The following is a 27,964-nucleotide window of genomic DNA, read 5'->3' as shown; positions in this document are numbered from 1 at the left end:
ATATGGCCCATTGGTTGTTTTTTTATTGATTTTGACAATTTTAATCATTCATGATGTTTTGTTGTTCGAGAAACACTGATTCGATCCTAGATTTGTTTACCAACAAACAACAACACGGAAGTGGTGTTCCCGGTCTCTGACGACGAGGAGGCTATAACGAGGTGAAAAAAAACAATATAGTGTCGTACGCCACCACACCAACCCGTGCTGATTTATATACTGATTGATACACAACATACGGATGTCTCACCAGCTGAAGGAATTACGCAATAAAACTCTGGATATTTACAGTTAAATCTTCAGTGTAACTGTGGGAGACTTATAATGTCTGATTTTATATAGAATTAGTGTGTTTACTTGTTCATAACGTTTGTTATTATTTCCTAATAAGTTTTAACGTCAGCCTCTCACTCACCATCATGGCTGGCAATGATGGAATCGTTCATCAGGGCTGGTTACGAAAATCACCGCCAGAGAAAAAGATGAAACGAGACGTAAGTATAGCTTCATTATTATTGTACTTTATAGACTATTTGAATGTTGGCAATTGGATGTTATTACTGTTTATACTGGTTTTTATTATCATGTGGATTCAGTGATCAGTGATTCGATCACAAGCAACTGTAATTTTTGTTTATCTATTTGTTATTCATTGCTACCTGTATTTTGTGTCACAATAAATACAGTACAGGGACTACAGAATAATAGACTACTAATACGTAATATTATGTCTATTATGTCATCAAAGTAATACACAATTTAAATGTGTAAAATTTTGATAATAATTCAAAAGGTCTCAATAAGCCAAAGGAGACTTGTCATGGCAACTATCAACGAGAAATGGGTGGGTGTTTTGGTGCAAATTAACATTAATAATTATTATTATTAAAACTATTTTCCACGACACCAATGATGACACAGGTGATGACATCATAAGTGAGAGGGAGGGGATATAGGTGGATTGTAAATTAGTCAAACATTTAAATCACATAAAACAGTATGAAGATATTTGTTAATTAATGATTATTATTTTTAATAATTAGTCTTTAATTCTTATTGTTTGATGAAACTGTATAAAGATTGACAAAAATGTGATAAAGTTGTTTTTTTTTATCAAATCAAATTGATTTTGAAAATGTTTGACAAACAAGGGTAGCCACCTTTGATTTGTTAAGTACCTGCTCAGCATCGAACAGAAATAAAATTTAACACACTGCAAGATATTCCACATTGGTAGATTAGTTATTATACGATTTAATAATTACCCAATTCAATGATGTACATTTTATGTTCAGTTGGACAACAATTTATTACTTTGTACAAGCTATTTACGGCCCGCTATTTACTGTAGATTTTATTATTTTTTAAGAGGAAAAAATGTGCTCTCGCACTAAAACTAAATTAGTTGGCATGTGTGTTCTTCTGGTTAAATATAGTTGAAGTAAACTACTGTACACGGTGCCTACTTATTTCTAAACTAGCAGTTAGCTTCTTTCTCATACCAGTACTTTTATAATAGTGACTATAATTAGAATACTGGATTAATCTCCATATGCATCGATATTTCCCATTTCAAATGGAACAATGTGTTTTATTATATTACTAATTATTTTATTACAAATAATCAACAAACATCTATTATTACCCAAAACATACACAACCACTATAATTCAGTTCTAAGCTATTTTCACTTTCGTCAGATGTACAGTAGTTTTGTGACTTGTTCAGACATTAGATAAAAACCATATTCCTAGAAGGAAACTAAAAATAATATTTCATCCAGGTATTTTTAAATTATGAAAAAAGAATTTTGCAACAATATGAAGGGATTTTCAGGATTTTTTTTACAAATTAAATATCAGTAATTACAATACAGTAATCAGGAAATTGCTTGTTTTCTAGTGTGTTTAATCTTTTCCATGTTTTTTTTTACAAAGAATGTAGCCAGGATGTTTACAGGGGATTTTTTTTCTACAAAAGGAGAAAAAAATCATCACAACACAGAGCTACTGTATATAGTACTGTAAAGAAATCATAGCGCGATTTGGATATCCTCCACCAAATCTATGTGCTATGTTTCTTTAGTCTATGAAGGTCTTTCTACACTATCAAACTAGTTTGGCCAAAAAAGTGTGATGTGCCCAAATATGGTAGTAGTGATATGCTTAAATATGATAATGATCTGACATCATTTCTATATGGGCACGTTACATTTTTTTTCACATAAAGTTTGATAGAGTAGACATAGCTTAAGACAATTTCTATCATAAAAATATGTAAACATTGAGAACTTTTATCGAATAAAAGAAATTGTCGATATTAAATATTGGACTTGAACATACAATAACAGTTCTAATGGTCTGTTTAGAACAGAGATCTTCATGAAGAAGAACAAGCTGGTATGGCATGGGCTTACATTACAGTATATGATAGTTTATTACTGTATGTTTGACTATGTGGCAGTAATGCGGGTTTTATTGTACTTTTGTAGGGTTTAATAAACTAGAACTTGTAATGACATAATGGCTCACTGAACATAACATTCTATTGTGACATAATTATATCTATTATTATGAATATTATAACCAGAGTGCAACCAAACAATTCTATTTCATTTCATTTATTTCGTCAAGAGAGAAACATCAAAACATAACAAAAACAAAAACCCGTGACGTAGATTAAACAGAAGCAAACTGAATTGCTGTGTAAATTTTCTCCTCTGTCACTGATGACAAAAAAAGACAATTACGATCATTAGTCATATAAATATGGGAATACGAAGATATCTATCAGACCTTACCTAAGTTAATAACCATTGAAAACACATCCTAAAAGGATCCCTCAGGGGTGTAAAGAAACGACCCCGCTTTGGAGATTTAGAGGGCTATCCCTGGTATCAAATTCAGACAAAAATGATATCCTCCACTCCAACAGTTTCAAATAATATGTAGTAAAATTGTATGAAAGGTACATCCCAGATTTACCTTTACTTTTCATAAAACTTTTTGTCTTAATAACTCTATTGATAATAATACTACTGTATACAATACTATGGTTGTACAATCAAGGTTAACCATTGTTAAAATACAATGAATTATTGACTACTGTAGTGAATACCAAGTTTAAGCTACTAATGGTATAACTTTTACAAAATAACTATATTAATATATAGTGTGTCTTTGTGCTACAGTATATTGAAGGGACTATAATTTTGTCCCTAACAAATAATGTCTGACTGATTCATTGGGCAAGGGTTAATGTACACAGTGTAATCTTCCTAATCTCTTGGTCGATGCATTGAACTTTTATACAAAACAAAAGTATTAACCACTACTTTCAGCTCTTACTAAGCCCTCGGGTTTAACTCAGGTAACTGTTGCGGTCTTTAGCCTGCCAAATTCTAACTGGTTATTCAAATAAACAAAGCTATTTTTTTCTTTACTGCATTTATTATACCTCTATGTATCAGGTACTAGTAACTATCTTGGCAACTTATTATGTTACCACTGAATGGATTATCTTACAGGTATTTGATACTGGTTAAAATTTCAAGCTTTTTCTTAAACTGTAAATTAGTAATACTTAATACCATCAGATTATCATCATAGAGCCCCGGCGTTAAATAATCGTTTATTTGAAAATAGATTTTAAAATATAATTTTTATGTCAACCGCATTTTTGCTAAAAGTTTGTGCTCTCAAATTACCCAAAATGCATTGCACTGGCGGGCAACAGATGTTACAGTAGTTGACTGAAGGTCAGTTATATTGCATTGATGCAGCTAAAAGTTGCACAGTGATGATAACTAGTTAATTATGAATAACTTATTTACTACTACATATATTTTCAACTTCAAGATAACCATTCCTTCCATCTACGCTGGCGATAATCGAATGTTACAATTTTATCAGATTATTTAGTTTTTTTTGTCATTGAAATTGAAATTTATATTTATAAATCCTGTATATGCTTTTTAATCTGTATATTTTTACTGTACTGTGTATTTTACTTTGTGTTTTAACATTTTACTGATTTTATTCTATTTTTATATTAAGTTGCCATGAGAAAAACCAATTTCAAATCTTTCGTTGAACTATTTGACAATAAAGTTATCTTGTATTTTGAACCAAAGAGAAACATTCGTTTTGTAATTAGGACTATTTCTTGTATTTAAGAAAGGACTAAAAGCTACTGTACTGTAGCTCAGGGCTAGCTCCTGTACTGTAGGAATAATGTACTCAGTGGTTTAAAAATAAAGAGTTTAGCATTTATTTAGGCAATGAATGCAATTCAACCTTGCCGCAAATGAAGCAAACAATGCTATGGTGATCATACTGCTTCCTGGATAATATTGTATAAATCTGTTACAATACCAGGAAGTTGATGTCTGTTGCATTCTGATCTCTCGTGGCATTACGTGAAAGTGACCGTTTGCGAGGATTTTCAGTTATACTTAAGGCCAATTTACACAGACGAGCGGTAATGGTAATAAAAATATAGAATTTATGTTATTCCTTATGACCATTTACTGTACACAAAACACGGAACATTTTATGTTAATGATTTGAGTATGTTTACTTACGTTTGCCTCTCTCCACCGAGTACAAATGGGTACATGGTACTGTATAAGGTAAAGACACATCAACAACAAAATGACAACAAATGGGTACATGGTTCTGTATAAGGTAAAGACACATCAACTACAAAATGACCGGGTAAACTAATTAATATTAATATGTACAGCGCTTAGGGGTTTCACAACATTAGGCACTTTATAAATCCAGTGTATTATTATTAAATGTGTAATACTGATAGATATAATAAATATTTACAAATGTTTTAATTATAACACATCCGACAGCAAGTAAATTGACAATTATTGATATAACTAAGTGTTACTCTAAGGAAAAGAGTAGAAGTACAGTCTTATGAGTTGAGCATGTTAACCACCAAGCTACAGCTCCACTTAATGACGATATTGGAAATTAAAGAAAGAAATTAACTAAACAGGCTTACAGAGTGGAGTAGAACTGAATTGAACCCTGGACCTTGGGATTGGAAGGCAAGCATGTTAACCTCCAGGTGTCCGATCTACTATGATTTAATATGAAATTAATGTTTTAACATACAGTAAAACTAGAATTATAATGATAGTACATATATGAATTGGTTTCAATGTTTATCAGTCAACTCAAGTCTATTACTTCTTAATGCACTTTGAATAGTAAGAATTTGGGAACATATAAAAATACTTCTTTTAGGACTGTTTCTGTTTTCCAGAGAGTCTTTAATTTACTTAATTTTACTTTCAGTTACAGTACAGGTATTCGTCAGTCACAATGAACTTTATGACATTTAGTTTTGTTAACGCAAACAAGTACTGTACATTAGGTGTTTAAACCATATGTATACATCATTTTAAACCAGATATTTAAAAATACTAATAGTCCTGTTAATTTTTGCAGTCTAATAGTAATTCACACAACATGAAAAGACGAAATGTTGTTGACAATGAAACAGTCTTGTGAGCCATGTTCTGTAGTAGAGAGTTAAGTTGAGTATTGGCCATAATTATTATTTTATTATATTATTATAATTATATTTTAAAGAAAAAATGTATGATTCAGTTACTTCCTCACAGCAAGAAGTTGTTATTTTCCAAGTCGCTGCTCCCAGTAGGCTCTAATCAGAAGTACTCGCTAACAGAAGTACTCGCTAACAGAAGTACTCGCTAACAGAAGTACTCCCTAACAGAAGTACTCCCTAACAGAAGTACTCCCTAACAGAAGTACTCCCTAACAGAAGTACTCCCTAACAGAAGTACAGTAGCGCCCTAACAGAAGTACAGTAGCGCTCTAACAGAAGTACAGTAGCGCCCTAACAGAAGTAGCGCTCTAATAGAGGGCTCATAAAATAACTACAGTATATATAATCCTTTTTTATATTCGACAGGAACAATATACTGTAAAGCGTCAATAGTAACTTTAGAAACCTGGAATTATAGGGGACTTCCCTCTGTAAATGTATTTTATATACAGTAATTACAGTGTTTATGGGAAAAGAGCGAAATGATTATTTAGTTGATTTGTACTGAATTTCCTGATAGGTAGATTCTCTGTTTATTAAAACATATATTTACCCCTAGTGGTGTCCACTGTATAGGGGTTTAATAGGGGGTATTAAAACATATTTACCTCTAGTGGTGTCCACTGTATAGGGGTTTAATAGGGGGTGTTAAAACATATTTACCCCTAGTGATGTCCACTGTATAGGGGTTTAATAGGGGGTGTTAAAACATATTTACCCCTAGTGATGTCCACTGTATAGGGGTTTAATAGGGGGTGTTAAAACATATTTACCCCTAGTGATGTCCACTGTATAGGGGTTTAATAGGGGGTGTTAAAACATATATTTACCCCTAGTGATGTCCACTGTATAGGGGTTTAATAGGGGGTGTTAAAACATATTTACCCCTAGTGATGTCCACTGTATAGGGGTTTAATAGGGGGTGTTAAAACATATTTACCCCTAGTGATGTCCACTGTATAGGGGTTTAATAGGGGGTGTTAAAACACATTTACCCCTAGTGATGTCCACTGTATAGGGGTTTAATAGGGGGTGTTAAAACACATTTACCCCTAGTGATGTCCACTGTATAGGGGTTTAATAGGGGGTGTTAAAACATATTTACCCCTAGTGATGTCCACTGTATAGGGGTTTCATAAAGGATGGATTCTACTATTAAAGGGAGACTTACTGTATTCAGACTAGAGGGTGTTTGGTTGTTATATTGCATAGGATGTGATCAATAATACTTTAATAAAGGTGAACATTAATCCAATGCTTCCTTTATCCTTTAGGATCAATCTTAATATAAGTTAATACTTAAACCACATGCTAAGCATCATCATCGTCTTTGTGTTTTTATTGTCTTTAGTTTGAAAATGTACTTTATTTTTATAATTGGAATTTGTTTTCTGTCACAGAAAACCTACTTTTTAAATGATTAATTACCGAAGAACTCCTTATTTAGAACACTCATATTACTTAGGGGAAATTGTCCAAAATTGTTACTATTCAAACTATGTAATAAAACAAACCAAATATTTTCCATAAACCTTTTTAATTAATGGATATTCTTTGTTTGCAACACTATTTCATAATATTTTTATGAAGGCCTAGGCTAGCTGATAGGGGTAAGTAAGAGGGGTAAGGCAAGGCCCAAGCTAGATTTTTTTTCTCAACCGAGTCAATATCAACAACATAAATAAGGATGATGATTAATAAAATATAACAACAATTTAACTTTTAACCTTTGACCTACAACTCTGATAAAGTAAAGCTTCCTGTTCCTATTGTCGTTTATTTGTATAATATTTGCATTCATTGCAACTCATTTTGTAATCTCTGACCTATAAACCTTTTCAGTTTATTCAGTACCACATAAATGTGTACATTCTTGAAGTAGGACACCACCGCCAGTGTTGAACTATTGACCTTTGTTAGGTCAAGTCAATTTAATTTTCTATAGTGTAATTCACATTAAACTCTGTCTACACTATCAAACTTTTAACATAAAAATGTGATGTGACCATGTATAGACATGATGATGTCATATCACTACTACTACAGTATATTTGGGCATATCACTACTATATTGGCATATCACTAACAATATTGGCACAAAGTAGTTTGATATTGTAGACTGAACTTTACTGACCTTGCCTATGATGAATACAAATGAATCTTACTTTTCCATGTGATTTTGAGGAACTCTTAGGGTGTTTAGTTCATGGATTTTTGTTTAGGGTTTTTTCTGTTTCAAGTTTTAATGTATGCAAGCTGTATCTAAATACATTCTAATTAATAAGTACTTCTTTGTGACCTTTGGCCGTATTTAGGAAATAGAAATATTATTTTTATTATCTGCATTACCATCAGCTATTATAAACTGCATTATTGTATGTTTGTCTTATTATTCATTAGAGTGATAATGTAACCTGTGATACTGATAGTAATTAGTGGTAGTACAACAGTAGTCAATAAACAATCTCAACATCCAGCTCTTTAAATTTAATCCTCTATTGGGTTATTATACACCTTACTGTACATCGCCATGATGTATCACACCTACCTCTTCAACCCACGAGGTTCTCTTTATGAACGCCCTCTATAGCGTGACCTATAACTTCTGGGGTTACAATAATACTGAGCTACCATTAAACGTGTTTGTCTAGTTTTATTTATTGCTCTCCATCTGAATACAAATATATAAATGCATAATTAATAAAAGATGAGAGGATAACTTGATTTTTATTTTCAACAATGTTGGAATAAACATCATGTTTAATGTACACTATGCTTAATTTGGTAAAGTATTATTTCTGTCTGCTGCCCCCATGTTGTATGACATCTTTAGTATTGCAACATGTTTACTGCCCTCTACATAAAATATAATTAACAGTTACATAATACACTGTAGGTCCTCTACATTTAGTACCAACAAAAATGAATAGGGATATAACCATGGTGTTGAAACATATACAACATTAGTTCCCTACATCACAGGAAAGTGTCCCCTGAATAGTGGTTTCCAAAAAAAGAAAGGGTTCTATTTGTAGTTAAAAGTAAAAAATAAATAAATGTCAAATGAATAGGACCAGGTTCAAGTCAACAGTACACAGTCGGCCTACTTGTTGACAAATTACCATTAAACTGTACTGTATGACTTAGCAATGAAAGAGATTCAAGCAATATATTCATTATTTAAATTACCCAAAATTGGCCATTACATTTATCTATTTACATGCAAAATGTTATGCAATTGTTCGTTTCGTAATTAGTTTTTCCTAGTATTATGTCTAATAGGAGAGTACAGATACTTGGAAATCATGTGCAGCATATACAAAAAAACCTGGATGTTTACCGATGTTGGTGTCTTCATAGTTAAATATGTCATTTTGATATTGTTATTAATATTAATATTTACAGCAGTGTTCTTCCAATTTAGAAGTCAATTCCATGAAATTGGTGAGAGACTCAATCATATTTATCTAGTCTTTTAATACAATTAACTAAACTAACTATATTAACTTATCAATCCATGGAGATGGAGAAGTTTTTTATTACTGTATGATCAATCCAGATATGTTCAATATTTTGATGACCTAGTGGGGACAAATTTCATTTCAAAATTTTGTTTAGCAATATTGCTAAATCAAACTGATTTTTTAGTCCAGAAACATAGTTTAGTATTGTATTTTTTGCTACACAATTTGAGAAATGTGTAGCAATAAGGTTGTTTTGTATACTGTAGCTTTTTGCTACATTGGCAAAATTATTCCCGGCTGCTATTCTACTACTAGACTACTGTAGTGTTATTTTCTTGGAACTTTTAAAAAAATGTATTCTGGTAAATATTTCTAGCAAATATTTCTAGCAAAACAAGCTTTGTTTAAATACTATATTATATACCTTTTTTAACATTTCAATTCAATTCATCTTTTATTGGTCTAATTCAAATAAAAATAAAACTCAGAAACTCTTTGTTAATACACTGCAGTTTAAAATACATGAACAATGTTTAAACAATAGAAAAGTAGACAATATTTTTTCCCTAAGGAATAATTTAGACTTTCTAATTGTCTTTGTATACTGCTCTAACTAATGTACAGCGCTTCTATTTTTTTTTTAAAGCGCTTTATAAATCTGTATAGTATGGTATTTAAAAGTTACAACAAATAAATATCTATATACAGTTAAACATTTGGCATAAATGTATTTCTCAAATTCTATTTCTAAATCCTAGACACACTTTTCTGAAAAAAAACAAAAACAAACACTGACTACCTGTTTGTATTGTATTATTGTCTGATTACAAATCTGTTTGTCTGCTCATTAATACCAGGCGTGTCCTATGGATTTACTTTTGCTTGTTTTGACTTTATTTACAAGTTTCAAATAAATAAGAGTACTTTTTGTAGCAAATTTATTATATTAATAATTATTGAATATCTTTTTTCGGACCATTTTATATCTTTGTGGCTACCTATCACTGAAAACTTATTTTGTGTAATAAATTTAATGATTTTTCAAGTTTTATTAATCTTTTTGTCATTGATTACTGTAGGAATAAACTTGTTTACCCATTATGCCATCTTTATTACCAGTATGTAAGAACTTACTGTAAGGAAAAATATTAAGTATTTTTAACAGTTGTTTTTTTTAATCTTTAATCATATTATTTCCTTTCGGATCTAATGACTATATTTTTTAAATAAACTATATTTTTTAAATAAATAATCTGTATATTTTTTTATATTGAGATCCCACATGTCAATCAGTACCAATACCACACATTTTTTTAGCTTGTAATGTTTTACTTTTTGTCTAGTATAAGTTTAAGTTTGTCTGTATGTCCCACTGATCTAGAATTAAAATATGGTTCAGTTTGCGTTTTTTATTGTGTGATATTAATGTGATGTGCCCATATACAGTATGGACATGATGATGTCATATCACTACCATGTTTAAGCATATCACTACCAAATTTGGTCACATCACACTTTTTGTCAAACTAGTTTGATAGTGGAGACAGAGCTTTAGAAGAATTGTGTAATGAGATAACAAATAAGGCTGTAATTAGTTTGTAACTTACAGTACAGTAACCATATAGTATTCCACTGCAAAAGAAACAAGACCTATGAGGGTATACAGTAGTAGGTGCTTTGTAGAATATCCTTGAACAAGATTGCTTAGTCATTTCTTGATAAACTTTCCTGTTTAAAATAATATCATAATTGACATACCGTAGTTGTGGGCATGGTATTGTTTTTGTACTTATCCTCTAAAAGTTGATCATAACAAAACTAAAACAAAAAGGTCACGGACATAGTGAGTTTTTACAGTATGTCAAAACTTTCATAAGCTAATAATATTTATTCATGAGGTTTAGACTTGTAAGGGGTGCAACCCCCTCCCCCTCCCCCAAACTTCCTCCATCCTATTCCAAAAATGTGTTCCCTCACTAACACACTAAATTATATACGAATCGTCATATTTTGTTATTTTCCTAATGCTACTATACAGTTTGCCATTGGTAATTCGAAATAAAGCAATTTAAAATCTTTGATTGGAACCGATAAACAGATGTAGTACCAGCATAAAACAACCAACACTATTTTAATTAGACTGTGAGCTAGTTTGACCTTTGAACTTGGTTACTAGGAAATCTTAATAGCGCCAGAATCTGTTACAAATGTATTAAACGGTTTGTATAGTAGGCCTAATCACATTGTTGCTATAGCACAGACAGCTTCCACACTGTATCTATCTGAGCAGATGCCTACAATACTAATATCTGTACAACTAAAATAATGCTTTGACTAGCTATGTTGTTTTTTTTAACAATCATGAATAGCTTTTCCTGGTGAGTACTCTACTCTAGACAGTTATTTTACTGTTAGTTATGCTATCTCGTTAGATTTATTTCTCTGTTGATTTGTGCATAGGGAGAAAGCTATGTGGAGAATGCAGAGAACTTTAGTGCTAATAATCTACTTGTACCCTCTTGCTGTTAGGTCAGGCTGCTAGGCTAATTCTGAGAACGAGATATTATAACCATATTATACTCTAAAAATTGCTTGAGGTGACGGGTTAAACGGATAACATTGTAACAAGTACACTTTACATTCAAAAAGGAATTTTGAAGGAAAGTAAAGAACTTCTTGATGATGATCTGGTAGGTAATAATTTCTTCTGAAAAATATTATATAACATAGGAGTATAACAGTATTATTTAAGTGCGTGTACTGTATTGCTTTTTCTGGAGTATCCAAGGCAACCACAAAGAGGACAGATATTTGTCAAAGGGGCACACATTCCTCTCCTCTGGGCACAGTGGTTGATTGAGTATGTTATTATATTGGGTGATACAGGACACACCCACTTACAGTAGGGTAGATATTGTTAGATTTAAACTCCATTAGAACCATATAGTTTGAATTAATTTGTTAGTCACTTTTCTGATGATATAAAGTAGTTGCTTATTTCCCCTTCATCTCGTAATACGTCTTTACGAGGATATTGTGATAAGATAAGGACCTAGCGCATGCGCGAATCAGTGAGATTAGGTACAAAAACAGTGATTTCAGCGGTTTTTACACAGTAAGCATATTTCATGATTTCTACACCAAATTCACTGTGTTCATTTGTAGCAAATGTGTTAAAAATGTGAATTCCGTGATTTTACAAAATGTTCATGAATTTTACACAAAATTTACTGTGTTCATTTGTTCAAGCCACATGCGTTCCGCCTATATAAACTGGAACGCCCTACTACAGGATGCTATGGTCCAATTTACCAATATACCATGTGGTTGTTGTTAAATGCAGCAGTGTCTCTTCTTTATGTTTATTCATTACCCATATTGACTTGTTTCCTTTTTGCTTTTGTAGTTAGTCGATGTTTTTATGATAATAGTCCTTGAGATATGAGGTAATACTAGCTTAGTACACAATGCAAGGGTCATCTGAAATCTTTCTCTGCACTCACTACTCAACTCATTTTGATTTTGTAATGAATTTTAAGTAAAAGTGGTGTCTTGTATTTAGTGATTTTTAGTATATACCTAATTTAAACATCGCTTTTAAACTTCGGAAAAAAGGTATGACTTTTTGATATTTTTCATATTTCTTACTTGATTAAATATAAATACTGTATGTTATATTTTATCTTTAGAAAAATAGATTTTATTAATATTTGATTATTTTAAACAATGATTTTTAAATGTGTTTTATTTTGCAATAACAGGCTGGTTAAAATCTTAATATAAAAAACTGCTGTCCTAAATTTGGTCTATAACCTTGTCTATATTATTTTCTCTTTATGGTCAGCAGTACAGTATGTTTGTTTTAAAATATTCATGATTGCAGGAGTTCAAAATGATTCTTCTTTGTTCTCCTTTATTTTAAGAGCTTAAGCAAAATGTTGCTGGTATTTATAGATAATAACTCGTTAATAAAGAGATGATTTGGAACTTAAGCATATATATTTTTTAGGTTTTATTTCTTTAGTGTTTCAGGAATATGTGTAGCGTACAATATTAGGCTATATTCACACAAAGCTTCTGCAGATTCCGGATAAAAAGAATTGTGGAAAATTGGTGTAGTGTTTATGAATAGAATCATGCACACCAATACATTCCAAATTCCATACAGTACAAAATGTATAAGTGTATGAACATTTAAAAAAAAAACAGAATTTTCCTCCGACTACCAGGCTGATTCCATTGTCTCTTTAGAAGTCCTAAATATTTTGTTAAATAAATGGAATGAAATGTATGCAAGATTTCTTTACTTGTTATTTATAAAAATAAAAATGTATCACTGATCAGAATCTATTTTATTACAGTATACTATTGTTGCAATTGAGCTTAAAAATAATTAAATACATTTTTAAAAGGCATAAATGACATCATCAAACAATCTACATCAAATCATAGCCATTAAAACACTTAACTTGTAAAGGTAAGCCCTAGCTTAAATCAAAGAGCTATGTTTATAGAAAGGATTGCAAAAGAAAGAACTCAAACTGTAATGTTGAAAAGGTTAAGAACCGGACTATCTTGAAAGCCATAACCGCCAACGTTTTTGAAGGACATGGTACATGAAGAAGAAGAACCCCACCAGAGTTCACCACCTATCTCCAATTAGAATTCTCATAAATTTAATCGTTGATCGTTAATTAAGAACCAATCCCATGCCTGTCATGAGACAACATTTCACTGTCATTTTCATTTAACAATTCTAATTATTACAAACTTTAAATTGAATCTATAATTAGAATATATTAGATGGTTATTATATTCAGTAAGAAACGTGGGGTATAAAAGTCTAATTAAAGTGATAATTCAAAATGTAATTACAGATGATAATTGGCTTATTTGTCAATGGACGAAAGCTGGTGACATTGCTTTTTCTGTCACCACTCCGTGGATCTGGAACGCTACCTGTCGATTTGAGAGGAGCGAATTTGGATTTAAATTTTATAGACAGAATTGTAAGATTATAACATTACATAATACAGTATTCACATAATGATGTTAATACATGTGGGTGGTTACACAAAGTTTTAATGATTTATGACAAAATACAAAAGGGAAAGTACCAAAAAAATCAGATGAGAAAATAAAAAAGGAATCTTAAGCTCTGTCTACACCATCAAAGTTTATGTGACAACAAAAATATGATGTGCCCTTAAATAGACATGATGATGTCATATCACTACCATATTTAAGCATATCACTACCATATTTGGGCACATCACAATTTTTGTTGTCAAACTAGTTTAATAATGTATACAGAGCTTTACCTACTATACACAAAACTTTTAATACTTAAATTAATTTGGATTCAATGGAAAGAACAATAGGTAAACAAATTATAATATTTCCAAAGAATTCAATAATTTTGGGTCTTAATAAAGGTAGCTCCGGAATTAAAATAGAAAGTAGAGTTTCATTAAAGGAAGAAGGGGATTATGGGAAAGTTACATGTTTATGAAATCAAATGCATGTTTCCAAGAAGACACCCTTAATCTTTAATGTGAAATTCAGTAATTAATAATTGTCAGTTTACCTCCATGCTTTAATGCTGCATATCAGATGTATGTGATCTTTTACAATAACATTAAGAGACTATGTATGTGGTATCTGTAGATTTTTTTCTGTAGAAACTTAAAAAGTATTCTCACAATTAAAAATCAATTAGAACCAATATTATTCTATTCTGCTTACTCTTGAAACTTGTTTATGCAATTATTTTAATAGCACGCTTCTTCTTTCTTCTTTTTTTTGTGGGATATTTGGCCATTTTCTAAAGCTCTGTCTACACTTATAAAATGTTAAGTGACAAAAAATTGTAATGTTTCCATATATAGCCACGATGATGTCATATCACTACCATATTTTGGCACATCACACTAGACAGAGCTTTACATAATTTTTAAAATCAGTTGGAAGCAATTCAGTAAATCTTTCTTTTTTTTCAGGAGAAAGTAAAATACAAAAATAATTGTTTGTAGATAGGTAGTCTGATTTCAGTCTTGTAATAATAATATTTGTAATCCCATTGTGTTTGGCTCTGAAGAAAAGAAATATTTTTGAATGAGTTTTATATTTTTATATTCAGTTTGAAATATATTATAAAGTAAGGGCAATTACCAAGAATAATGCAATACAGTTTTAAAATTTAAGCTAATTTCAAGCAGGATAATAACATCATCAGAAAGAGATTAAATATAATATTACCATATACAGTAAACATATAACATTATCATTTTTATAGCGACTTTACAAATATCAAAGCGCTTTACAAGAACCGAATAACTGAGAAAATATGTTTTTACTTTATGTGTTTAAATTTCCAATTCGCATCCACTGTGAACAAGCTGCTGTTTGTCACTGTATTGCATACAAACAATAGTGACGCATGTTAGACGGGACGCGCAAATCAGATACAGTTCCGCGTTGCCTCCCTCCACTTAACGCCAAATCGGCTAAATCGCGTTGCCTGTAAATTGCACACTCAGTTTCGCGTCGCACACTGGCGCGAAGCCTGTTTTCGAAAGTTCCCTAATCTTACTGTAAAAACAATAAGAAGATCCTGGAAAACAGGAAAGTTTGTTGGTAAAAAGGTTAAAAGGATATTATCATGACCTATGACCTCCAAAACATGACCTTAAGTTATATGTAATAAAAAATATCTTACTTTTTAAACTATGAAAATCATTGTTATTCTTTAATACAGGCTTTAAACAATTTTTTTTTGAAATTTATTTTAATTGCGACGTTTTATGAATTACAAATTTATATAACATACAGTATCAAAAAGAAAAGAAGATTTGTTTATTTTTCTTTGTTTTGTTAATATTTTTGAATCATAAAAAATATTTTTATTTAACTCCAAGATCTATATAGTATGTTACACATGCCTTGAAAAAAAGGTAGGTTACACTTTGCTTGCTATTAAAAAAAAACCTATTAGTAAATTGTTATTCAAATCATGCGCAACAATTAGTTTTAATAGAACTAGAAACTAATCACCTAAAATACTGAAGAACTTAAAGCCAGAAAATAAATTGCAAAAGTTTTTGAGGAATTATGAAATGGAATGTATTCATCTATTTTGTAGTTTACATTCTTTTTATTCCCACAAGGCCATCAAGTTCACATACATCTCACATATATCTTTACTATTATAATAGTGAGTTTGTGAACCCTAATATAATGTTCTCTATGGCCCTGTTTCTGCTGCCAACTAAATACCGTATATTATACGGTATTTTTTGAATACCGTATATATACGGTATATTTTTGGCAGCAGAAACTGCGCTCATAAAAAATATACCGTATTTTGTATACCGTATTTTCCCCACAAAATTTGTGGATAAAATACGGTATTTACAAATTTATACCGTATTTTTTGTACCCGTTTCTGCTGCCAATAAAAAATACCGTATTTTTTTTTTTACATGACAAAAGGTCAACATTCGTGTTTTTATTTCTGTCGCTGTCAGCTGCTTTACACACGTGTATAGATATATTCGGCGAAAATGTGGAGCGAAGACGTCACAATTTTACTAAATAAATGTGTGTGGGGAAGCTAAAATGTCTGGCCAACTAAAAGGTAATAAAAGGGACAACCACATTTATAAAGACATTTCTAAAAAAATAAAGCAGGAGTAATGGAATAGACTGGTCTCCAAAGCAAGTAAACTCAAAGCTGAAGAGCCTGCGAAAGCAGTACAACATTGCAAAATACAATAACTCGGGGAGGGAACGAATTAATTGTCCCCATTACGATGCTTTCTGTGCTCTCACAACATCTCTATCACTAGGGCTAGGCTGTTGAAAGTGAAACGTAAAACTTCCTTTATTGCGACTTTTAATTATCGATCAAATAAATGAATGGCAATTGGGGTAAAAAAGATGAAATTTAACACGACCACCCAAGAAGTATTGTTAGCAGAAACGGGGTACTAAAAAATACGGTATAAAAAATACCGTATTTTATACCGTATTTTTATACCGTATTTTGAGCAGTTGCAGCAGAAACAGGCCCTATGTTTCATATATCTAAAATAATATTTTAAACATTTAGATTGTAAATTAAACTAGTATTCATCAGAGACAAGTCAACAAAATAATATCTGACACAGATATACATGGATAACATTTAGCAGGGCTATCACATGCTTTTGAGAAAAAAATCTAAACATTGTTCTGAGTGAGGATACAGGATGCAATATTAAACCATGGAGGTAAAAACTCAAATATTAGACTGGAGTGGTTTGTAATATGCAACTTAATTGTTAGTATCTGTCTTAAAATAATTAAATGCGTAAGCACACCTCACCAATCATTGACGCATTCACGCCAACTTGTTGATCTGTATATGTTGACAAAAAGATACAGATTGTTTCACTGTATGTAATATTTAAGATATTTTTGGCTATGTGTAGCTAAAACGTTACTTAAATTGCATTTGCCAAAATGAGAATGAAGACGTCAATGTTGATAACCACAATTAGTGGTGTTAGCAATGCTTAATGGAATATGGTGGAGACTTAGCCAAGTGTAAACAACATTAATGTTTAGTATACACATTCCCAGTAGACTACACACTGCATATTTTTGTCATACCTTTTGATCACTTACTATATATCTTTGAAACAATGTAACTAGGTCAAATCTTGATGTCATCGACCTTTTCAAAATGGGTCATCAAAGACGATGTGGTGGTGGACCAGTACTTTCTTGTACTCTACCTCCTGGATTTTATATGACTCTGATCCTTGCTCTAACAACCATGTGATTGAACTATTTTCAGATTTTAAGCTACAGTAGGTTTGATTTATATGCTGCTTTACACATAAAAATGATCCATAAAATATCCTACTGTAAGATAACCAAAAAAAGAAATATCAAAAGGGGTTTGATGGAGTAATGATTTTAAAACAGTAAAGAAAAAAATGGAAATCAAAGAAAGGATGATATGAATATAAAGCTCTGTCTACGCTATCAAACTTTATGTGACAAAAAAAATGTTATGTGCCCATATATGGACATGATGTCATATCACTCCCATATTTAGGCATATCACTACCATATTTGAACACATAACACTAGTTTGATAGTGTAGACAGAGCTTAAGATTAAGAACATGATTTGGTGGTCAAGAACTTGATTAATATTGACTATTGATTGGCATATAGATTAACAATAACAGTGTGTAGGTGTTATATGTAAACTGATGAATAAATCGACTCATTCATCACGTAACATGATACTGTTTAATTATAGGCATAATTCACTCTGTAACAAGGTATAAGTTCACTCTGTACTCTCTTGAAACAGTGTACAATTCACTTTTTTGAGTCGGTGTACAGATTCAGTCTTGTTAAAAAAATTGTATAAATTCTCTCTCATATTAAAATTCTGTACTCTCTTGAAACAGTGTATAAATTCACTCTCTTAAATAGTGTATAAATTCACTCTCTTATTCAGTGTACAAATTCACTCTTTTATAGCAGTGTACAAATTCACTCTCTTATAGCAGTGTACAAATTCACTCTCTTATTCAGTGTACAAATTCACTCTTTTATAGCAGTGTACAAATTCACTCTCTTATAGCAGTGTACAAATTCACTCTCTTATAGCAGTGTACAAATTCACTCTCTTATAGCAGTGTACAAATTCACTCTCTTATAGCAGTGTACAAATTCACTCTCTTATTCAGTGTACAAATTCAGTCTCTTTTATCAGTGTACAAATTCACTCTTATTCAATGTACAAATTCACTCTCTTATAGCAGTGTACAAATTCAGTCTCTTATTCAGTGTACAAATTCACTCTTTTATAGCAGTGTACAAATTCACTCTCTTATTCAGTGTACAAATACACTCTCTTATAGCAGTGTAGAAATTCACTCTCTTATTCAGTGTACAAATACACTCTCTTATTCAGTGTACAAATTCACTCTCTTATTCAATGTACAAATTCACTCTTTTATAGCAGTGTACAAATTCAGTCTCTTATTCAGTGTACATATTCACTCTCTTATAGCAGTGTACAAATTCACTCTCTTATTCAGTGTACAAATACACTCTCTTATAGCAGTGTACAAATTCACTCTCTTATTCAGTGTACAAATACACTCTCTTATAGCAGTGTATAAATTCAGTCTCTTATTCAGTGTACAAATTCACTCTCTTATACTGTAGCATTGTACAAATTCACTCTTTTCCATGATCCTCTAAATCTATTAATTAATATGTGTTACCATGTTCTCTTTGTCATAATCTTCAAAGCTCTGTACAAGAAAGTTAGGAAGGGTGGTTACAGGAGGAATGTAGTCAACTGACATTATTTCACCTACCGTAAGCTGCTTTGACTGTCATTTAAATTGTTATGATGTCAATCACAAGTTTCACACATCCTACACTGAATCCACCATTGTCGTCATTCTTGTCATGTACTCATCAATAAAATCACACATCATTTTTGATAACATAATATCATCTATGCATGCTATAGTAATAAATCAATGTTATACGCAACATTACATTATATTATATCATGTGATAATGAATGTGATATTGCTTTAACCAGCTGTTGCATAAAACATTAATGTTGAGATTTTGCAAGGTTTTGATTTATCAATATTTTTTAAATGGCGGAATAGACGGATTGTTTATTCCCATTGCCTCGTCCTTCAAATGAGATTTTAAGCTGTGTTATTATTTGCATAAAATGCAGACAACATTTTCAAATAGATGAATAAACAATATCACTGAAGATTTTTTGTATAAAACCTCAATTCAGCATTATTTCATTTGTACCTACTGTAGTTTTAAAAATGACAATAAATAATATCGTATGCTATTCATTTAAGTGTATTACATTCTGAGCATACTGTATGATACGTTCTTAGAGCTATTGTAAAAAAAGTTTACAACCACAGATAACACTAAGAAAACCGGAAACTGTTTAAAAAAAAACAGAACAAAATTATCAGACTATACAATACATTCTGAAAAAAAAGAGACATTTTGGGCAAGAAGACCAAGCCTGTCGAGTCATTTTGGGCAAGAAGACCAAGCCTGTCGAGTTTTCGGGAGAGTTAACATATTGTACCAAATAGCAACAATAAAGCATATGGTTTATTGTTGCTTTTACACAAGGTGATAGGGTTTCCATAAATAGGAACCATACAATTTTCCTGTATTATTCAGTATATATGATCAGCCATACAAATAGCTCCGGCACTTGATACAGCCGGCTTCCTGTTATTGCCAAGAACTGAACGGATAACTCATAGTTACAGATAAACTTATTGGAAAAGTTAGGCTTGGTATAATAGGTTGGCTTCTAATGGCTTCTGGAGGTTCAGTATACATGCATGTAGGAGGTAGGCCTGGTTTTAAGCACCAAGATTTATTTGTTGGGAAATATTTTTTAACTTATTTAAGACATTGTGTAGATTGCAGTATATTTTTTTTATCAGACAGGTCTACTAAAATCCTAATCAAACCCTAGCCTGGAGGAATGAACCAGAAATCAATAAATATGTGATTTTTCTTGCACAAAATTACAATTTATTTATATGGTAATTATTCAAAATTCATTGAGGAGTTTTTCGCTATAATTCCTGGCGTATTCTCACAGTACAGTATATCATCAATAAAATGACAATGGAATATAAAAATGTTTGTCTAAAAAAGACAAAGAATCCATTGTTCAACGTTTTAGTATTACATATTTATTATGTTTATATAATATTATCATGCTTCAACAGCAAGTGGAATAAGAATTGCTAATTCATTATTCAGTGTGAATTGACAATGTATACATTTTTATCTTGCATATGGTTATACAGATGCACCACTTCCAAATAAATTGATAGATTGATTGAGTAGTTTGTAAAACAATCCTCTACCATATACATGTACATAAACGTGTACTGTACAGTATTAGGAAAGGCTAGGAGCAGAGCTATAAAATGGACATATCAGATATATTTTCCAAAGCTCTTTGACCGATTAACCAATTTTTGTTAACAATTGCTGATCAATTGTTTTTCGACAAGAAATTAGTAAAACTACTGTATGTTCACAACCTCTCACGATGCGAATGGAAATACTCCATAGCTATCCCATTGAAATTGCTGAAAAGTATTATTTATAACAAATTATAAAAATATATACTGTATTTTGTATATTTGTAAAATGAAAAGAAAAAAATATTACAGAAAAGGAAAAATTTACTTTCACTATTACTCTTTATTTTAATGTACTAAAGAAATTTAATAAGCAATTTTTCAGTTTGTTGGTTTTTGTTGTTGTATCGGCATGAAAAATATTTTTATAATCCGTTAATATCATTGTGATTAACCTTTCAGTTAACAAAAAAACAATGAAACACGTTGGCGTTTGTGTTTAAATGACATTTTAAAAATTTAGTTTCATAAATATTCAAATGACATGGGTATGTTTACAGTTTTAGTTGAATAAATGTTAAAGAAATGTATTGTATAATGTAATATACTGTACATAGTAACACTATAGGACAATCATTCCACCAGCAATCTGACTTGTATGTGATTTTGTGTTGTGCAACGACCATGTGTTGATCTGGGCCTCCGTGGTTCATTTATCTATTTGGGAACTGAATGCTTGATAGTATACATTTAGGTTTATCCTGTATTGTAATTGTTTTTGTTAGTTTTTCATTTGTCTGTTTTTGTGTATCTCATAGCAAACATAATTTCTATGTATATTTTATATACAAATTACAATAAATGGAAGTAATTTTCCACTGATGAATGATTGAATGAACTAAAGTTGAATTGAATTGAATCAAAATTTAGTATTCAATCCAGTGTTTGATTGATACTGTAGCTTCCTTTAATAAGTATCCTCATAAATTGCATATAATTCATGATTTACATTATCTCCAATAATCTTTCTAAGAAATTTCAATTTAGTTTGACAGCAAGTTGAATAGAAGAAGAAACATACAGCATAATCAACTTCAAACATACCTAATAACCTATTAACCGAATAACTGACATTTCTTTGTTTACCTTATAAGACAAATTTAGTTTCTTGTATCTTTTAACCTAACCTAAAATTTCATAACTTTGTTTCCCTTCAGCGATGGCATCGGAGATGGTTCATTCTGCGGTCTAACAATGGCCTGAGCACGTTGTCGTACTACAAAGACGACAAAAGCAAAACTCCGATTAAAACCATAAACTTGGATGACTGCGACCAAGTTGATGAGGGATTAACATTCAGTGAAAAGCCTGCATTTGGATTCATCTTTGATTTGAAGACGAAAGATCGCAAATACTTTTTGGTTGCAGAATCAGAGCAGGAGATGAGTTACTGGGTACAACAAATATGCCATGTTTGCGGTTTCTGCTCTGATCAGGAAAATCCAGGCAAGTTGTTTTTAAATGTTATTGCTTGGTTGTTTGAGGGTAGATCTCTCAGTTTAAAAAGTAAATATAAAAGTATATTATGAATGTCAACGGCAAGGTCAAGATTTATTGGTCCTAATAATAAAATTATAACATTTACAATAACTATACAGGATAAACCTTATAAAGAGTTGCAAAGTAACAATCAACAAATATATTCATTTAAATGACCATCGAATGTCGTATGAACACAGTTATTTGAGAAGAAAAACATGTCTTTTTCACAATATTATTCGTAAATTTTGTGGTTGTTACTTTACTTTACTACTTTTTCTGAAATGTTACCAAGTGACTCTTCACAAAATAAACTTTCATAGAAACAGAGACTTGATAGTAACAAAAATATGTTTTGCTTGATTTTTCTAGAAGATGAGGAGGATATTGCCTATCCGTCCCCTGGAGTTCCAATGCTGCCAGTTCAAACATCTGAGCAAATGTTCCATTTTCAACCGGAATTGCAGCAAATGGTACCATCCCCAGAAGCAAATGGAAGAGTCAATCATGACACATCAACACCAGAGGTTGAAAATGAGTCGTATGTGAAAATCTGGGAGGAGAATAGAGAAAACGGAGAACTTCAAAATGGACATATGGACTTTCGGGAAAGAAAATCTAGTCTCCCTGACTCTCCCGCACCTTCCCCTCCAAACAATATATATAATGTCCCCAGAAAGCAGCCAACATATGATGTTCCTCCGCCTCCGGTTGTTTGGCATCAACCGGTGTACGACGTTCCTCCACCATCAAAATTTGTTCAAGATATACATGCGATGGAAGACGAAGATAATCCGTTATCCATACTTGGACATCGTCGGCTGTCTATTGATGGCCCAAGTCGGACATTTGACCGGCAAATATCGCTAATTAATGGTGAAGAAGAGGATTCACCACGGAGCTCATGTGGACTTATTTTAGATGAGGTTGAGAACTCAATTTATCAGGTACCACCTAATAACAAATTAGTCCACAACCCACTACTAGTTCATCTGAAAGATGACGTTAGCAAATCCACAGATGATTTAGCCCAAAAGTTTAAATTAATTTCAAAGACAAATCAATCAAGACCAAACTACGGGGAACGAGAGAACATTTATATGAATGACATTCAAAAAAGTCCAGAAGCGCCTCCACGGCCACCCAAGCCACCGTCTTTAACTACGAGCGAAACAAGCAGTTCTTCCATTCTCATTTCTCCCGCCAGAGTACAAGATGACAATGTTTTTTACTCCACTCAGAATCAAGGTCAATGGTATGAGCCAATGGTATCAAATTCCCCGTATAAATCGCCCCCTGTTAGAGCACCCGCACGGCCACCAAAACCAGAGTCATTTAGAATCAATCATAGTGGGCCAGCAACGCCCCCACCTAGTTTTGACGAAGCATACGGCCAACAAAAACAAATGGGAGTATCCCCACGTTTACTTGAAGGACGTTTATCAGAGACGGGCATTTTTGAGGATTTGTACGCACCAATGAGTGCGTCTCCGGCAGCACTATCGTTTGCGAGTACAAACGGTTCCTCCGCTTTGAGTGATTTTTTCCCAACAAATCGAAGAGAATCCGGAGATGGGTACCAGAATCTTCGCGATGATGACAGATGTTCAATAAACCCCCCTACGTGCCTTGTCAACACCGGTCTTTATATGCCAATGCAGGGCTCTTCAAATCCAAGTCCAGGTTTCTCGACGCAATCAGACACGCATTATTTACCAATGCAAAGTAGTTTAGATGATGCAGATGATGATTATTATAAAAGACTAAAGGAACAACCGGTAGTACCCCCACATTCCGTGCCTCTCCCGAAAACTTTATCAGTACCGTCTCGCTTAGTACCGCCACCTGTTGATCGCTCCATCAAGCCAAACAGAATTGATGGTTAGTATTTTGTTTTGTCACATAAAATAGCTTGATAATACATAGCAAAACAAAAATGACATCCCTATTAAGGAGACACCCCCTATTAAAGGGACACCCCTATTAAAGGGACACCCCTATTAAGAGGACATGCCTATTAAGGAGACACCCCTAGGTGCAATATAACACTACAGCCATCACTTCCCCAGTTCGCACTGGACTGGAAAAATGGTAAATTTGAGCAAGATAACCTTACCTACCCAATGTCATCAATTAAATCCAGTGCGAACAAGGATTAAGACTTCTTTTTTTTGTGACAGGTGATAATATTGGAATGCATGGAAGCTATTATGCAACTGATAATGAACCTCGTGAGAGTAGAAAAACAAAGAGTTTTCACAAAACTCGAGATCATAGGTATTACACATTTTATTTTTCTTATCTTTCCTTATCATTTATTTACAAACTTTAGATCCATAAACACAGATATGAGTGGTGTGGGTAGAATTCCCCACAAAACTTGGCACTGTCCTAACAAATTTCTAATTTCTTACATTTTCTTAGATTATATGCAGCATCACAAGACAAACTTCAGGTTCCGGTTGATCGGCACGACAGCAGTTCAAGTAACGCGTCATCTTCAGATGCCTTAACACCAATCGGTGAACGCTTTCTAGATCATGATGAAGGCACCCACGTTATTGTTAAACCTGGTCTCAAGGTGAGTGCCAACTGGTTACTGTCTACACTATCAAACTCAACTCAAAATATGGTATTGATATGACATCATCGTGTCCATATATGGCCACATCACATCATAGGGACCCTTTGGAAAAAAGCCTTTGCGCTTAAGGATTATCCCCTGATTTCCTATGTCCACCGCCAATAATTTTGTCTTTACTTGTTCATAGGGAATTGGAATGCCCACATCGCCGGATGAAATCAAACATGATGTTGTCTACACTGAATTATCTCATGGAAACACTCCTAGCAACGCTCAGGCTACACCCAAAAAAGATTTGTCCTCAAAAGTAGATTATGTTGACCTTGACCCAGAAAAAACACAAGCTTTGAAAAACATAATAGAGGACAGAGAAAGCGAAAGACCGCGGTAAAAGTTAATGGTTTTACGATTCCAGGTTTTAATACGGACTACAGAATTTTATTATGGTATCGTTGTACAAATTGGATGGTTTGTTTATTAATTGATCTTCACAAAACAGGTTCATTAATAACAAGTTTCTGGGCCTAGTTTTAGGATTCTTGTTATTGTACTACTAACAAACTTGATGGTTCCATCTGGAAATCACCTTTGTGACTCATAACAAGTTGTTTGTGTTCCTGAGCTGGCTTGAGGCTCCAGCTGTTGATGACGTATAAATTGAGACAACCATTGCTGCTCCAGACATGCGTAACTGCCAAGAATAAACTTACAATTACAAAGCAACATTAAAAAAAAAAAATGCTGGCATTTATATAAATTAGTATTTACATATCAAATGTATTTAAGGAACGAATTAATTATGTACACACCCGTTGACCCGACCTCTAGGCAAACAGGTGACCCGACCTCTAGGAAAAACAGTTGACCCGCGACCTCTTGCCATCCGGAATTGGAAGGTCTTGCAAATTACGAAATAGCAATACACCTCAATTTTAAATCGATTGCATCGTAAATGTGAATTTTTATATCACAAAATTTATGTGTGGGAATAAACATTATTTGAACATTTTACAAGAAAATTATGTTTTCCTATTTTTTTTAAATGAATAAAGGTTACAATGTGTGAGAGTTTATTTATAAAAAATAATGAGACAATTAGTACGACCATAATGTCATCAATATTTAGTCAAATATATGATAATAAATACTATAGAGAGAGTAATATAGATTGTGTTCTTAAGATTGAATATATAACTATGCTGAACACTGTATTGATTTATTGAGTATAAAAACCTCTTGAAGTTTAAAGGCAAGGAGTGTCAAACTAAAGTGTAATATAGTCAACTCTCCCAGAACAAACCACCCTTAGCGGGCTCAAATGTTCAAATCCATCCTACAGGAAAGTTATGAATCTTGTCAAGGGATCGTTTCAAAATTATTCCACTGCAGTTACTGCAGTAACTACATTTTCTTACTGCAATAATGTATGGTTATAGTTTTAGTTTGATTTAGAAGTTTAAGAAATGATTACTGGAAAAAAACAGTGTGTGTAGGATTACCGAAAAAAAGTTGCTAAATAATTGCATTAATAAAGAGTACAAAATATGGAGTAACTGCAGTAACTGCAGTAGAGTAATTTTGACATGGTCTCTTAAGAGAAGTTTGGTTTTGGGGTTGGACTTATAGCCACTTTAATATGGTCATCAATTATATGCATTTTTGTATGAGCTTTAAGAGATTAAAATAATAAATATGTAGAAAAATAAATGTAGATTTTATCTACATTAAGACATGACATGACATGACATGACATGACATGACATACATAATATGTAAATATATATTTTAAAAGTTCTAACATTTTGAGTATATTATTATTTGATGTTAAAATTAATTCAGAATTTTGCTTTAAATTATTAAGATTGATGAAATAAAATTACTATAAATAATGTATGTACTGTATGAATATCACATATAAAAGGCTAAACCATTTTATACATAATATTATACAATATATTTGAAATAAAGTTTTAAAGTGTATAAGCTTGGTGTTTAAGTATGAGAATATATTTAATTCAGAAAAAAAAAAAAAATTTTATATAACTTTCCAAAATTCCAAATAGTTTTAAAATTCCATTGAGTTGCCATCTATTAAAATAGTAGAAAGGTGCAAAACCAAATAAAAAAATTCCATAATTTATTATTTAAAATAATTATTGCGTTTGCTGCTGAGATATTTTTAAGCTGCGTCCTGCTATCAGTGAATATGGCTGAAATTTATCAAACCAAGTCACGATTGGTTTAACATTCAGATGTTATGTATGTTATCTTTCTTCATTTATATTCCTGTTTAATGTTGTGTTTTTTTTCTCACATTCTGGTTAAAAATTGATTGATGGTAGTTTTAAGTTTAACAAAGTTGCTAAATAAACAAATTAGACATCAAATGTTGTTTTGCTTCGGATTTATTGTTTGTTGTTATGTTAACTTTTAAATGTCAATTGCATTGTGAATTATTTTTTTAATAAGAATCATTTATGAAGTAAAACAACAAGCAATGCAGTTCCAGGTTTATTTAGATCTAGAAAGAGCCTGTCAAATATTCTTCCATCACTGATATTTATTTTGTGTTGTTTAAAAGATGATGTTTGTGGATGGTCACTCAAAGCTTCCGTACTTTGGAGCACAATGTTGCTTATGACAACCGTACAATACTGTAATTTATTGATGTAAACTGTATGAAAAAATAACAAGTTTAAACATTCAGAAGTTGGACGAGATAATGTGTTAAATTATCTATGCAACATGTAGGTGGTCACTCAAAGCTTCCGTACTTCGGAGCACAATGTTGCTTATGACAACCGTACAATACTGTAATTTATTGATGTAAACTGTATGAAAAAA

The 27,964-nt window shown here is 32.0% G+C and overlaps 1 protein-coding gene across 2 annotated transcripts; it reads left to right on the top strand.

Annotated features, from left to right (window-relative positions):
- The first annotated feature begins 94 nt into the window (after positions 1–94).
- On the top strand, positions 95–27,938 carry LOC140050347 (uncharacterized). 2 transcript variants are annotated; one of them, XM_072095498.1, is made up of 6 exons: positions 95–494; positions 22,215–22,503; positions 22,909–24,417; positions 24,717–24,813; positions 24,961–25,117; positions 25,308–27,938. In XM_072095498.1, the coding sequence occupies exons 1-6, from the start codon at positions 420–422 to the stop codon at positions 25,509–25,511; spliced, it is 2,331 nt and encodes a 776-aa protein (XP_071951599.1). In that variant the 5' UTR covers positions 95–419; the 3' UTR covers positions 25,512–27,938. The 2 variants fall into 2 exon arrangements, with proteins under 2 accessions (XP_071951599.1, XP_071951600.1); XM_072095499.1 differs by lacking the exon at positions 95–494 and adding an exon at positions 20,355–20,469.
- The last annotated feature ends 26 nt before the right edge of the window (positions 27,939–27,964 follow it).

This window comes from Antedon mediterranea, chromosome 5 (assembly GCF_964355755.1).
Source record: "Antedon mediterranea chromosome 5, ecAntMedi1.1, whole genome shotgun sequence".
Taxonomy (NCBI): domain Eukaryota; kingdom Metazoa; phylum Echinodermata; class Crinoidea; order Comatulida; family Antedonidae; genus Antedon; species Antedon mediterranea.
The sequence above is the reverse complement of the archived record's forward strand: the minus strand, read 5'-3'. Positions and strand labels throughout refer to the sequence as shown.

What these genes read in the sequence shown, in the direction of transcription:
- LOC140050347 (XM_072095498.1), top strand. Translation starts at nt 420, where the DNA reads ATGGCTGGCAATGATGGAATCGTTCATCAGGGCTGGTTACGAAAATCA. An exon ending in CAAGCCAAACAGAATTGATG is followed by an intron (nt 24,418 to 24,716) that starts GTTAGTATTTTG and finishes TTTTTGTGACAG; the next exon opens with GTGATAATATTGGAATGCAT. An exon ending in CACAAAACTCGAGATCATAG is followed by an intron (nt 24,814 to 24,960) that starts GTATTACACATT and finishes ACATTTTCTTAG; the next exon opens with ATTATATGCAGCATCACAAG.